Source organism: Anopheles marshallii, chromosome 3 (assembly GCF_943734725.1).
Source record: "Anopheles marshallii chromosome 3, idAnoMarsDA_429_01, whole genome shotgun sequence".
In the NCBI taxonomy this organism is placed as follows: domain Eukaryota; kingdom Metazoa; phylum Arthropoda; class Insecta; order Diptera; family Culicidae; genus Anopheles; species Anopheles marshallii.
This window is the reverse complement of record NC_071327.1, coordinates 27,395,848-27,410,469: the sequence shown is the minus strand read 5'-3', so window position 1 is coordinate 27,410,469 and position 14,622 is coordinate 27,395,848. Positions and strand designations below refer to the sequence as shown.

Genomic DNA, 14,622 nt, shown 5'->3' with positions numbered 1-14,622 from the left:
ATATAAGTGCACTGCCATAATGAGAGGAAAAAAAATTGAATAACAAAAAAAAAAGTTTTGCAACTGGAAAGCACCATTGTTGAGCGAGAATTATAAACGAAGTGAAAATAAGAAATGACAAAAAAGAAGTAAAGTATAACGTAATGAAAGTTGCACAAAAATCCTATAAGAAGAGATAGAAACAAAACAAAACAAACAAACAAACAAAGCAAAACAGGGAACGTCAAGTTCGCTGACAATGATAAAACAAGATACTGTAAAACGAAATGCAAAGCAATATAAACAACTGTTGGCAAAACTGTAATGCAAAACAAAACATTATAGCGTCACGTCGAGAGGTATCGTCTAACGCCCACTGTTACACTGGTGTCCAGTTCCATCGTGTTGTTGCTGTATTCTAATTCTAATACCGAGTTTTTGGGAAGTTTTTCTTTCTTCCGGTTACGGTATGCTTTCGGTTAATGGTTATACTTCCGGTCTTTCATTTTGTCTTCTCTTACCTAATGCAAAAGCGTATATAAATAAAAGCAAAACACGCATATTCGAGACGATGGAACGCATACCTTTGTAACGGGGTGCCTGCCCTGGGCACAGAGGCGATCGCTACGTAGGTACTGCATCTATTTCAACCCACAAACACAAACAACAGTTCGTAAGCAAGGCAGCAACTAGCGTGTTCCGTTGACAGTTAGAGACAGTATTGTGCTAAACCGCGCTCCGAAGCGCGAACCCGAAAGTGACAATATTTATAGGTTTATAGGCAGTAAATTATGTGCAAGCACACAGGAAGGCACAAAGCGCAGCAGCTAGTGGTAGGAATAAAGTGAATGCTTTCTTTTCTGTAAATAGATCGTCTATTGGGCTCTTGCAAACAAATGGGCAAACCCCGTACCCAGCACTGTCTGCACGGTCAGATACAAGCGTGAAACTGTGTGCTCTCTATACCCTGTAAGAGGGCAATAAGATGTCGAGTGGCTTCTGTTCTTACAATTACAATTCTGTTGACAATGTTTGGCAACCATTTTTCCATTCCTTGGTAGTGGCATAATCGGAAGAAGAAAACCGAAATGTTTGCATCTTCTTTTTTTTCGTATGTCACACACGCGCGAAAGCTAATTTAGTGCGCCCGCTTTTTTTCGTTTATTACTGACAAACGCCACCGTATGCGTGTGGGTGCGTCCTCACTTAGGTCTTTACCGAAAATGTATTTTTTTTTGTCTACCTTGTCCGTTTGTGTTACTGTTAGCTGTTAGGAATTCAACAACGATGAACGACGAGCAGGTGGAAAAGCAGCGGATGAGTAATCGCTAGTATGTGTATTGGAGTACGAAACAATGAGATAAAATAAAGTAAAATTTTAATCAATATAAAAGCAACCGATTCTTTCTATAAAGTGGAATTCTGCAAAGAAAATGCAATGTTATGACTATATCACAGTGTGCGAAATTAAACTTCTAACATTGATTTTACTTCTAAATTTGCACTTAATTGAAAAGGAGTAAGAGTTGATCAATTTTTTTTTTAACAAAACCCTTGATAAGAAGAGAAATTACTATAAAAATACCCATTTCAAGAGTATCCCACAGTCATACATGTTGACCATGAACGGAACGACCCTTTTCCCATTTCTGAGTTTCTTTTTTCCGATTCCATCAAAAGGTTGCGGTCAAAGGGTCAGTAAGTTTCATAAATATCAAAACACAGTCACGCACCTGCAGGACGAGTATAAAAGCGGCACTTCCAGCTGTGGGCATCTTTTAGTAGTTTGTTCTGTCTTATTGCGCGTAACATCCCGCCATGTTCTTACAGCAACTTCCATCGGTGATTTATCTGTGGTGTTTCGCTGTGCGGAGCACAACTGGCTTCAATTCCCAGCGGCATCCGGAACGTTTCAATGAACAGCTCATCAGCTACAAGGGTCGAGAGCAATCGAACAGATACTTTGAGCTAGCCAGTGAAGCTTATTACACCGGTGCGTACGACCATCCGGCTGAGGAGGATAGCAAAAATTCGTCCACCTGTGTGTGGGCCGATTGTTACGAAGAATTCAGCAGGCCCACCGTCACCCGAGACCGGCGGCGTGTAGATCCCACATTCTACGGACACCCGAAAACACGGGAACAAATATGGGAGCGCAACTTCGCACACGTCATCATGGACAATAGGCAAACGCTCTCACTGGTGACACTTCTCAACAAGATCATCCTGAAGTACCTGTTCAGCTGCATACCGATCGTCCTGTACGACACGTACGTGGGTACCACGGAGAACTACATCCTAGAGGCACTGCTCAGTGAGTTTCCCACGACTTACATAACCGGTCGCATCGGTCCCAACTACACGCTGGACAATCCGGGAATTCTGGAACCCTTCGGGCCGCAGTGCCGTAGTTACATCATCTTCCTGGCGGACGTCATGATGACGCGGAAGGTAATCGGCCCGCAGCTGAACAGCCACGTCGTGCTCATACCCCGCTCGAGCCAATGGAAGTTGCAGGAATTTCTGGCCGCGAAACAATCGCGCGATATCATCAATCTGCTCGTGATAGGCGAATCGTACTCGGTGGACAAACGCATCAACAACGAGCAACCGTACGTACTGTACACGCACGAGCTGTACATCGATGGGCTCGGTGCTAATAGGCCGCAGGTTCTAACCTCCTGGATCGGGAACAGATTCTCGCGCAACAATGTGAATCTGTTTCCGAAGAAACTGCGCAAAGGTTTCTCGGGCCACAGGTTCACGGTGATGGCGGCCCACCAGCCACCGTTTGTGATCAAGCGCCTGTCGACGGATGGCGTGGGGAATGTGAATATAAAATGGGAAGGGCTCGAGATGAGGTTGATGCGTGCCATGGCGCTGTACCTCAACTTTACCTTTGACATTGTCGAACCGGCCAAGTTACAGATGGGGTGAGTACCTGTCTAACTGCTCGTCAATTAGATCACAGATATCCTGACAAGAAATTCTAATCGCTTAACTCTATTCCCATCAAGCCCTGGTGACGCCGTTGTGGATGAGATTCAACGGCGACAGGCCGATCTAGGTCTGGCCGGCATATATGTGACGATCGAGCGGAACCTTGCTACTGAGATGTCGGTAGCACACTCAACGGATTGTGCTGCCTTCCTAACGCTGATGTCCAGTGCCCTGCCAAGGTATATCAAGCATGAAGGCTTCATACATCTGGACATTGCTCACATTACAGTTCAAATCCTTCTACTCAGATACCGCGCCATCTTAGGACCCTTTCAGTGGCCTGTGTGGGTAGCGGTAATCCTCATCTACCTGCTGGCAATTTTCCCACTCGCATTCTCCGACAAAATGACACTCCGACATCTTCTCGGTAACTGGAGCGAGATCGAGAACATGTTTTGGTATGTGTTCGGTACATTCACCAACAGTCTCACCTTCCAGGGCGAGAACTCGTGGAGCAACACGAAGAAGACGTCCACTCGCATGCTGATCGGTAACTCGGCTATATGCAAAAGACATTACGCACGTACTAATACGATACGATCATGCTCTTGAAGGTATCTATTGGGTGTTTACGATCATTATTACGGCTTGCTACACGGGATCGATCATCGCCTTCATCACGCTTCCCGTCGAACCGGAGCGCGTCGATGGTGTGGATCAGCTCCAGCGAGGGTTCTACCGTGTAGGTACGTTGGATCGTGGTGGTTGGGAACGTTGGTTTCTGAATTCCAGCCACAAGGAGACGAATAAACTGCTGAAAGATCTACGATTTGTGAGCAGCGTCGACGAGGGCATCCGGAACGTGACCGATGCGTTCCTCATCTCGTATGCCTTCATCGGCTCGAAGAACGAACTACAGTTCCTGATCAAGTCAAACCTTTCACATCAGTACGTAACATAATAGCCGCGGATTTCTTTCCTCTTCTCATAAAACACACTTCCCACCTTCGCAGATTTCAAAACAAGCGGTACGGCTTACACGTCAGCCGTGAGTGCTTCGCCTTGTACGGTGTGTCGATGGTGTTCCCGCCCAACTCCGTCCATCGCAATCCAATCAACAATGCGATTCTTTACATGCAGGAAGCGGGTCTGATCACCAAACTCAAGAACGACGTCACGTGGGAGATGGTCAAAACGAAGGAAGGACGCTATATGGAAGCCTCAGTAGGTGAGGTGTTAAAAACCACCGCTCCTTCCGAGCGTGGCCTTACGCTAGCCGACACGGAAGGCATGTTTCTGCTCATGCTGTTCGGTTACATTGTGGCACTAGGGGTGCTCATCTCCGAATGGGTCGGCGGTTGTACCAACAAGTGCCGTGAGGTGCTGAAGGAACGCGCGGAACGTTTGAAAGCGGCCGCCGCGGAAGTCGCTGCAACCGCGACGGGGAGTGAAACGTCCTCCGTTCCAGCATCCACTCCATCATCTGCGAATGAGAAGACGATCCGTAAGCGAACAGGTATCAATGGCACCGACTGGTCCCAGCCAGCGAGTAATAATGGTTCGGCTAAGGTACGTCGCATAAGACTTACGGGGGACGATCCTCAAAATGATCCAGAGCCAAACGAGTACGACGTCCCGGTGGATGTTGCCAGCGAAGGATCTTCGGTACACCGTCACAGTCTCTCCGAATGCCTCTCGGAGGTAAGTGCGCATACCATGCAGGAACTGTACAATGGACCCGATCGGCGACATTCGACCATCGTGTTCCTCGACGGGCAGCTGATGTCGGAGGAGGAAGCCAAGCGAAAAGTCGCTCGCAGTAACCCGAGACACCGGCACAGCTTAAGTTCCGTCCTGGAACGTGAGGTCAGTCATCTGTTCCGGTTCTTGGGGAAAGACTCGCAGGACACCTCGCGAAGAGAGTCGACCCAAACGAGTGGTCTTGTCCGCCGAGGTGCATGCCGCGAACGGAAGGAAGTTGAGGTGGCGGTTGAGATCAACGCACCGGGAAATGTTGAAGACCACCAACCTGGCACAGCAGCGGCTGTAACAGGTCGTCGTAGCATCGAGGCCACCTTTGGTGAAAAATTGCTACATTAAATATTAATATTGCATAATAACGTATAACAATGTTTCCTTCAGTTATCTATCGGTAACTTGAAGATCTTCATTTTCATTAGAACTTCGGAGATCTTGACCTATTCTGGCTTTATCAATAAATGTAACCAAGAAGTTGAATTGAAACGCAGTCGTGTACTAAAATTTATTTCATGTCAGGACAAATCAAATCAGGCGCAGTTGTTTTCCGTTATTTCTTGCAATAGCGGGCCAACAGCTGTTTCACATCACCCTCCGTCAGTCCAGCGTCACTGCCAAAGTCGCCGAAGAATGGCTTCTTGTTGGTCAGCACCGGATTCATGAACGAAGCAGCACCGGCAAGACGCGAATAATGCATCACACTTTTATAATTGTATGGCACATTGTAGCTAGTACCATAAGGCCCTTCATACTTGCCAAAGTTAACCTCAATGAAGATAGGATCTGGGAAACGAATGATGAAGAATTATTCGAAGTGGGTCTAATGTTCACTCACGCTGTGTTCCATCTTCTCACCTTGGTACTCCGAGCGCAAGTTTTCGGGGTAGAAATCAAGGTAAAGATCGCGATCAGGGCGTGACTGTTCGTGCAGGAATCCGAGCGTATGCATCATTTCGTGCACTGGCGTACCGACATTTTCCATACAGGCGGGAGTTTGGAGGTTGAGCTGGTTGTAGTCCGGATCGGGGCTACGTCCAACGTATGAATAGCATCCTTCGGGCCTATTCGAGATCGTCACGTACTGTAATTCCGTGGTGCGCGGTATAAACCGAATGCAGGTCTTCTCAGCATACTGTGCGAAAGCGGCCTGCAGAGTTTGCATTTCTCCATCGGCTACAAATAAAATACACGAACTGTTGCATATAGGCGTTCGCGATCTGCCGGTTGGTTCTGCTACTCACTGAAGTTGGCTTGGATCACATAGGGCACTATGCCGCCGGTCCAATAATCAATTTTTAGTGGACTGGTAACGGCGATGCGGTTATCCTTGGCCGGTCTCAGCAGGATGTCACCCTGGTAGTAGTGGCCGAATCCATACTCATGCGGGTATCCCGGATACTTCTTCGCGGCATACTCCTTCAGCCGCAGCCCTGTAAGGCGTTTATTAATGTTTCATCCTTCCAATTGCAAGCATGCAAGGTACTTACCAACTTCCTGACTAGGCTTGGTGTAGCTCGAGACACTTAGCCCGACACTGAGTTGCACAAGGCAAATAGCCAACGCCACGTTTATGAGGTAGTTCAACGGTGTGAATGCCATTGCGATGCTTGTTCCAGTACGAAGGCTAAACTGTTGCTGATGCTTATTCGACCATCTACCTGCGGCTTATATACGAAACGTATTACCGTAATCCAACCATCCGCAAACATTAAAAAAAAAACAGAGTTTGCCAAAAATTGCAACGAATTCAAACGAGCTAACACCGTCGTGCATACCATTAATCTGCGCTTGTACGATCAGTGTATGCAGAAGTGCATACTGTGCTATCTCAAGACGGTTTCGGTTACTCGCTCTACTGCTTTCCATATATTTTGACAGGGTGTTGCAGACCCCCATGTCAGTCATTATCTCAACCTTAACGAAACAATGCACCAAACGGCAAACCCGTTATGCTAAATAAACGAAACGTCTTCTTCGTGGCAATAAGGTGTTGTTTGCGCAATTGGTAAAGTTTGATATAAAAAGTAAAAAAATCCTTTTGGTGAAGTATGCGTACAAGAAATATTTCAGGTTTTTCCAGTATTAACAATCTGTATTTCTTGTTGAATAAATTTAAATTATTAATGAAATTATGACAACTTTATAATAATTATGGACAACTTTAGTTTACTGACGAAAAGGTAGCGAAATTCTTTGAATTTTGATTGTAACAATTTGTACCGTAAAACTTTCTAGTAGTTAGCTTATAACTACTATTTACCTTATATACCTTCAAGTTCGACCGAGGCATGATGGTAGCAGCGCTGGTTTTCACACGAACGGACCGGACCACAATCCCAATCGGACCAATACCCCGTAACGAGGACTTGCCTTTTTGGCTACGTGGGAAAATAAGTCTAGAAAGTCAAAAATGGCATGCATGACCTAGTAGGTCGTTACGTCAAGAAGATAAAGATATACCTTCAAGTTCAGTTCTACAAGAGCTCCCTGCAATTCCACTCAAAATTAACAATTCCTACACATATTAGGGCGAACTTTAGCCGTTTGATTAAAAGATTTAAAGCTGTTGATCTACCGCAATACATGTGGTATTAGCTATTTACAGCTTTGAGCGACTATCGGTTATCTTTTCTCTGTGTGTCCTATTCGAAAAGATAACGAATAGAGATAACGCGGTCTGCTTCTTCTTCTTCTTTATCGGCACAACAACCTCAAGAGGATCTCTAGGCCTGCCATTTCTGATTTTCTTTGACTTAATTTATCCGTAGCTGAATAGTAATTCCTGCGTACGAGGGATAGGTCCGGATGGGATTTTGGACTGGGCCTGTCGTGTGAAGATCGGCGCCGCTACCAATACACCACTGAGCCGCCTCAACCTAGGTAAAGATAAAGGTAATAGCATCTCTGCATAGCCCTCTTACGAGATTACATTCCTTTCCGGTCCCTTCATGCATAGGTGATGCGCATACCGAACTCATACCCAACCAGTCCAGTGCTCGCTAACAATCCGTTTGACATTAAGCGAAGAAGAGCACTGGATCAAAGAGATATGAACCTGTCGAAAGTCGAACCGTATGCTTACCACAGTAGCCATAGACCAGCAAACCTTTGAAACCTATTACAACGACTTGCCAAATTTCTCGGCACAGCAATAAAACGAAGCAACAAAGGAAGGAACAATGTACCCACAACATAATATATTCGTCATTAATTCCACTTAAGATAGGCAAATAATGTTTCATTAACTCTATTAATTAAATACCTAACCAGTACGGGTTTGCACGCCTTATCGTAACGACTTGTTAAGTGGAAAATAATAATTAAATGAAAAAAAGACTGAATGAATGAGTGTTTCCGATAATGGCGTAAGGTGTTAGCGGTAGTGGTGACCGTCAAATGGCTCGAGCCTTAGATAACACACTTATTACGAACAATGCTTACACTATTGCACCAGTCAAGCAAGAAGCGGGCATGGTTCGGGCATCCGTGCGTCGAACAGTACGCGCCAGTTGATCAACTGATCGCAATTATTCAATCGATGGCCGGTAACATTCGATTACCCTGCTTCCTTGATTCAATTATTAACGCTAGTCTGCCGGAATCGGCACCGAGCGGCCTAAGAATCGTGTGAAAATTACAACCAGTCCGCCCCACGTCTAAGCGATACAGCAATGTTGACAATGAAAGTAAAAAGCGTCTTCATTAGTACCCAACGGCGCGGGCTAACCGTTGATTATGTTTGCTGGGTAATGTTTCCGTAGAGATTTTTTTTCTCCTTGCAGCGTAATTGTTCCTTTTCCTTTCTTTTTCGTAACTTTTCCCCTCACCCAAGCTCCACCAACCTGTTTCCGCTGTTTGCCGTAGTTGTCTCAAATGGGATGTGGCTGAACGGCGATGCGTAAAATATGTGTGTCACCGCATCACCGCACTTTTTGTTACGCTTAAAGTGTTGAGCGTACAGTACGGAACAAAAAGGTAAGCATGTCCGACACCAACTATTTTCTTATTTGTTTTGCTTAGTTTGTCGGCCATTGCAAGCTTTTGTGATAGTATGTAATGAATTATAGAAATTGTAAAATTGAATCACATTATTTTTTCTACATTAAAACGAGCTGCATAACCTCATACCACACCGTGTAACTCAATTTTCCTGATTGGTGGAGAATTTTCCTTACCATTTCCTCGAATACTAATGAACCCTATTGATTTGATATTCCAGCCTACCCACAGTGCACAACTCTGCACAACTCCCTGCAGAGCCTCCCACCACTAAACACATTCGCAGCCTGGCCTATTGCTGTGGCCCTTTCCGATAAGCAAGAACAAGAAAGGGCAGGGTTCATATATAAATATCAAACGACGCTTTAAATCTAACACCAGATAGTCTGCAACGCTTCAGCACACACCAGCTACAGTGGTGACAGTGGTGCGCGTCATAAAAACCCCCATTTTGACAGTTTAAACACTTAGTGATCGACACGCGTTTTAGCAACAAAAACAAAATGAGCGCCGCGAGTGCACCGTACGCGCTATTTAGAACGATTCTAATGATCGGTTTGCTGATCGGTGCGAAACATTGCTCCGGGCAGCTGCGTCGATCGGAAAGTGCTGAAGTAGGTAAGTGGAACAACGCCGGTGTCCACTGAAGATTTACCAAACGTCCTCCTCCAAGGACGCGTTCCAAGCGTGTCCCAAGTGAAGCGAGAAAGAGATAATGTTGGGCAGTTTAATGCCAACAAGAGCCTCAGCATGACCGTTACGAATGCCCCGCAGACGTTGCGCTGGTGAGCTGATCGTTCCAAATGCTTTGACAGGTCGACGGGTGCAAAACTATGACGCCCGGTATCAGCAACAGCCGGCACATGAGCTTGGCTTCGGGTACTACTACCAGGGCGACATCATGCTGCCAACGGAGCCGCAGAGCCAGGACCGACTGTCGATCGCCGAGGAGCATACGTCCACCGTTTGGCCGAACGGGATCGTGCCGTACTACATCCCACCCGGTGAATTCAGTAGGTATCTATCAAGGAACTATATGTCTATTAGCTAGATGACATCACCAACCATGGCTAACAATGGCTCCTGAACGTTCTCTCCTGCAAGACCCGCGAGAGATAAACATCATCGAAAGGTCCATGAACGTGTTCCACACCAAAACGTGCGTCAGGTTCGTTCCACGGACACCGGACACTCGCTACTATGTGCAGATAACTAATCGCAAGGCTGGCTGCTACGCCACGATCGGACGCGTCGTGGACAACAGACAGAATGTGATGAACCTCCAGTCACCCGGCTGTCTGTCGGGTGGCACACCCATGCACGAGATGATGCACATTCTGGGCTATCTGCACGAGGTGAGCCGTCCCGATCGGGACGACTACATCTACGTTAACCGCAGTGCTCTCGAGCCAAGGTATCAATGTAAGTAGCTCTTTGCAATGCGAATTGCGGGTTTCACGGGAAGGTTCTAACCAGGGTACGAACTGTTTCACCTGCTAGCGGACTCATTCTACCAAACCAACTTTGCGAAGTTCGAGCGAGATGTTGAAACGTACAACATCGACTACAACTATGGAAGCATCATGCACTATACGCGGTATGCGGGCGCAAGGGATCGCAAATACCCGGTGTTGATGCATTTGGTGAGTACGAATTCTAATCCGGCCTGACTCAATATGTATGGAAGAATGGGCGAGATTTTGATATCTCCTGTGAGTCTTAATCTAAGAAATGTATTGGGCGATCTCACCCTTCAGGTAAATTCAGTATGCAAAGGGGTTTTGTAGTTATTTTGTGAGACCGCGTGTACTACATTACAATTATATACAAAGTATAGGGCGCCTCCACACTCCTATTTCAAAAAACAAATGTTGCATGTATCTGATCTGACTCTGAGGCGGTCCATGATTGAAATGACTCCTCGCCGAAGATTAATATTAATGAACGACAATTGTCTCAGGATACTCCGGTGACTCAGGTGATCTAAACTTTGTCAATAAATACTAGCGTATTGCTAAATTAATCGTTTGAGAAGAATCATTCATATGAATCTGTGGTGATGAGTCATTCAAAACAGAAATCGAATCTCAAGAGTCATGACGTTCTGGATCATGTCCTGCCGAGGCCCGTTACAGACAAGCTCATTGCAGCTCATTAATCTGGGATCGTAAAAGATTCATTAATCTTAGGAATAGAGATTTGAAGAATGATTCATTCAGATGCATGACTCTAAATCAGATTTACCCAACACTGACAAATACTACTTCTGTACTCGATAGAATCAACGTTACACAGCCAGTTAACCGTCGCCTAAAGCACTTACCTTACCGTGATCTTTCTCATAAACACAGAAACCGTACGACGAACCAGACTTTGGCAACAATACGCTGAGCCCATCCGACATCGAAAGCATCCAGTTCCGGTACTGTCGAAACGCGACCGGTCTCTTCTGGTTGCAACCATTCCAACAATTTACCTCTGCATTCCTCGGTGTACGATCGTCCCGCTCCAGAGGATAAACAAGGAACAACAAGGAGTCTTATGTTTCTTTCACTGCACAAACCACCAATAAACGTCACACAGCGCGGGATGTAATGTTTCAAAGTGTTTCATTTGTTTCATCTCGTTTGTTTTCCTTCTCTTTTTCCTCTTTCGTAGAATATTTTTACATTACGTAGTTCCACTGTTTCAAAGTTCTTGTGTGTATGTGTGTCCGGTTTACCTTGCTTCGCTTTTGTTTGCACTTACTACCAATACATTTTAGCGATATATTACACATATTGCCGATCTCTTATACGGTTCTCGTCGCTGGCTCGCTAAAGGAAACACAAATCGAACTCAGGTGTATCTTAGTTACCGATGTAAGCCTACTAGATGATCACCAGCAACCGGTGCTGTGTGAGTGTGGTTGTTTTAATTGATTTAAACTAGAACTAAATTTTGTTGTAATACACGATCCTTTTGAAACTATACACATACATGAGTTTTATTTGTTTTGCTTTTTTTTTGTTAAGACTCTCGCACTGACAGAATCCTAACCGGAGTGGGAAACATTTTCCCTGAATTTATATAATATATATGTATTTTAAGAAACAAAGTTTATTAGACTGAAATGTTTTCCTTTACAATAAAAGAAAGGTTCGTTTTTGCTAACAAAATGGGTGCAACGTAATGGAATTGTGGTTGACGATGTGCGACACTATTACAAATATATATATTGAAGCCGATCAACCAGCATCTGCACGATTTTGCCTTTACCCTTTTTGCAATATCGCTAACTTTTCTGCTCCTATAAACACTCATTCTTATTGAGGACGATTCGGTTTTGGTGTGATGATTGAATTGTATGTGTGTGCGTGTGTGTCGGTGGTGTGTGATTGATGGTAGAAAATACTTCCTTTTCTTCCTCTAAACAATATATACTCCCAACGCACAGTCGGCAAATGGTGTTTGAATGACACTTGGTTCTGCACACGCACACGCGGAAGCCGAAGTATCCGTCCCTGTCCGAGTACCGATGGACACGATCGCGTGAGGTGTGTGTGTGTTGCGTGTGACATATCCTCCATACATATTCCACTTGTGATACTGAAACTGTGAGCAAAACGACGCCATCTATCCATTCCCGTACACGCAGCTTCAACAACACACTGTTGCGCTTACATTTTGCACTTTCCATCCAATGTTTTTTTTATTAATTGTTTTAGTATAAGTTTTATTTAAGTTTACCGCAATTAATCTCTCCCTTCTTCGGTAATCAATTGTACAAGAGAGCACTGCTCACAATGTGTTCGGGGTGACCACCGGGTGCAAATACAATTGTGGCACGTGGGTGCGCACAACACACTTACGGATGAGGTTACTGTGTTTTTAATCGATCCACGATTATGTAATTCTTTTGTTTTTGCCTTAATGTGTGGGTGTGTTTTTTCTTCTTACCGTTTCGTTCTAATTTACTGCTGCTACGCACTACTCATATCTGTTTTGTTGGCTTAGTTTTTCCTCGTCCTACACTTCTATATGCTCCGTACAATGGAGCGCATACATTTCGGTCCATATCCTTGCCTTGCACTTACCCCGTGAAACGGGTTGTTTTTATTTTCAATAATTGTCTTAAAATGTTCTGCTAGCTTGTTTCGTGTTGCCTTTCGAATTTCCGCTCTCTGTTGCCTACGACATTCGACACATTCAATTATTAAATAGACCATTTGTGTTACACGTCCATCCTTCCCTTGCACGCCATTCCTACTTGCTAATTTTTTTTTATTGGAATATGTTATTTTCCGATTATTCGTTTGTTTTCGACTTCTTTTTTTCCAGTAAGTTCAGTGTAAGCCCCACCAAGCGCCCTTAAGCCAAGTAAAGGGGGCCACCACACGGCGCTTTTAGCCGAATTAATTGATTTGCAAATTTCACAACTTTCTGATTCTGCGTGTGTGTTTGTTCGTAATGTAGAGCTTTTTTTTTGGTAATAATTTAATAAAGTTTTATTCACGTCAATCATACGCCGCGCGTATGAGTATACTTATACGTACGTATTTCATTCCTCGCTCACTTCCTTTTGTACCCAGAACTGGTGGAGTGATAATCGTATAATGCTTGCGTCTATGTTTGCATTACTTCCTGCGTTTTCGGCAAATTTGAGGTAATTTTTCATTATTTTATCATATTTTTGCTTTCTTATATCGAAGTTACTGCTGTTTTTGGTGTGAGGTGTGTGTTTACAAAGAGAATCAAAAGAGTTCCAAAACAAAAACACATAAGTTAGGAAATTAAACTTGCAAACCAATCCAGTTGTAGTTGCATCTTTGTTTTTGTCGAAACGTATTGCGATACCACAAGTGCCATAAAAGAAATTGTTCTAATGTGAGTGTTAAATGTGATCGTATCTGGTACCCTCCATCCTTTTTGGTTTTAATTTCATCCGTGTGCTAATCTCATTTGAAAGACAATTATGTTCCAATCTCGTTCTACTTCGGTACTGGAACTCCTCTGCCGGAGCTCCCATAGCCATATAGCCCTTTGCGGGTGTATGAACTTTTAATTTTCAGTACAAGGTTCGACATTACGTTTTGTCAGCTATGTTATGTATTGCAGATATTGAGATAATGCCAATGCTTAAGTATGCGGGCGAATGAGCTTAATATATGCGCGTTTTATAGCACCTCTTTTTTTGCTTATGCCGTGTGTTTTGTTTGTGTCTGAATTCTTGTCTGAAGTGGTCGATGAAGTCCGTGGAAGAAGCAGTGTGGTGTAGCCAATTGGAAACGACCCCCGGCATGTAAAGGAGCAGCCAATTGTGGGTGGTTAAAGCGAATTGTATGTGAAGCGGTAGGGTGAGAGCTCTTGCCAATAGGTTTTGTAAAAAAGACACACACACAGATCACTATAAAAAATGTCTAAGTTCCCGATATTCGAGAAGAAAGTGATCGTGTGTGTATGGGAGTGGGTGTATGAAGAAAAGTTAGAAAATATAAACGGATTAAATTGTTTTACTTTATACATTTCTCGTGAAAGAACTCAAACGAGCTTTGGATTCTTGTGCTTTCTCTTCCCACTATCCCCCCTTTTTTCCTTGTCCGATATCCTAATGCCTAATCCTTCCCTTCTATACTATCTGTACACAAACATACTACCCCCTTGACCTCCAAAAAACGGGTCGCGGGAAAGCCTCAATCTTCACGTCCGTTCTCACCCGCAAAACACACACACATTCAATAAACCTGCATTACATTTATTTTCCATTCAGCACCCCATTCATTCCAAACTCCTTGCAGCAACCCATTGGCTCGCGCTCAATACGCTTATCGTAAAAAAAAAAACGCGAATCTAATGTCCTCGGGGATCTAATGATTCTTTTCCTTTCCTATATTGCTGCACAATCATTCCACGTCGTACGCGCTCTCTCTCACTCTCTCACGTTCATACACGATTGATTACTTTTTG

General features: G+C 44.4%; 3 protein-coding genes across 3 annotated transcripts; 2 read left to right on the top strand and 1 right to left on the bottom strand.

Moving 5' to 3' along the window:
• Positions 1-1,797: 1,797 nt before the first annotated feature.
• LOC128712432 (ionotropic receptor 21a) lies at positions 1,798-5,019 on the top strand. Its single transcript, XM_053807325.1, has 5 exons — positions 1,798-2,912; positions 2,997-3,158; positions 3,228-3,469; positions 3,534-3,867; positions 3,933-5,019. The coding sequence occupies exons 1-5, from the start codon at positions 1,798-1,800 to the stop codon at positions 5,017-5,019; spliced, it is 2,940 nt and encodes a 979-aa protein (XP_053663300.1).
• Positions 5,020-5,227: 208 nt separating this feature from the next.
• On the bottom strand, positions 5,228-6,276 carry LOC128712431 (astacin-like). Its single transcript, XM_053807324.1, has 4 exons — positions 6,165-6,276; positions 5,919-6,107; positions 5,533-5,850; positions 5,228-5,460 (listed from the first exon to the last, which is right to left on the bottom strand). The coding sequence occupies exons 1-4, from the start codon at positions 6,274-6,276 to the stop codon at positions 5,228-5,230; spliced, it is 852 nt and encodes a 283-aa protein (XP_053663299.1).
• A 2,903-nt stretch (positions 6,277-9,179) lies between these two features.
• On the top strand, positions 9,180-11,195 carry LOC128714426 (hatching enzyme 1.2-like). Its single transcript, XM_053809301.1, has 5 exons — positions 9,180-9,294; positions 9,492-9,689; positions 9,781-10,098; positions 10,177-10,319; positions 11,028-11,195. Exons 1-5 carry the CDS (start codon positions 9,180-9,182, stop codon positions 11,193-11,195), a joined length of 942 nt encoding a protein of 313 aa, XP_053665276.1.
• The last annotated feature ends 3,427 nt before the right edge of the window (positions 11,196-14,622 follow it).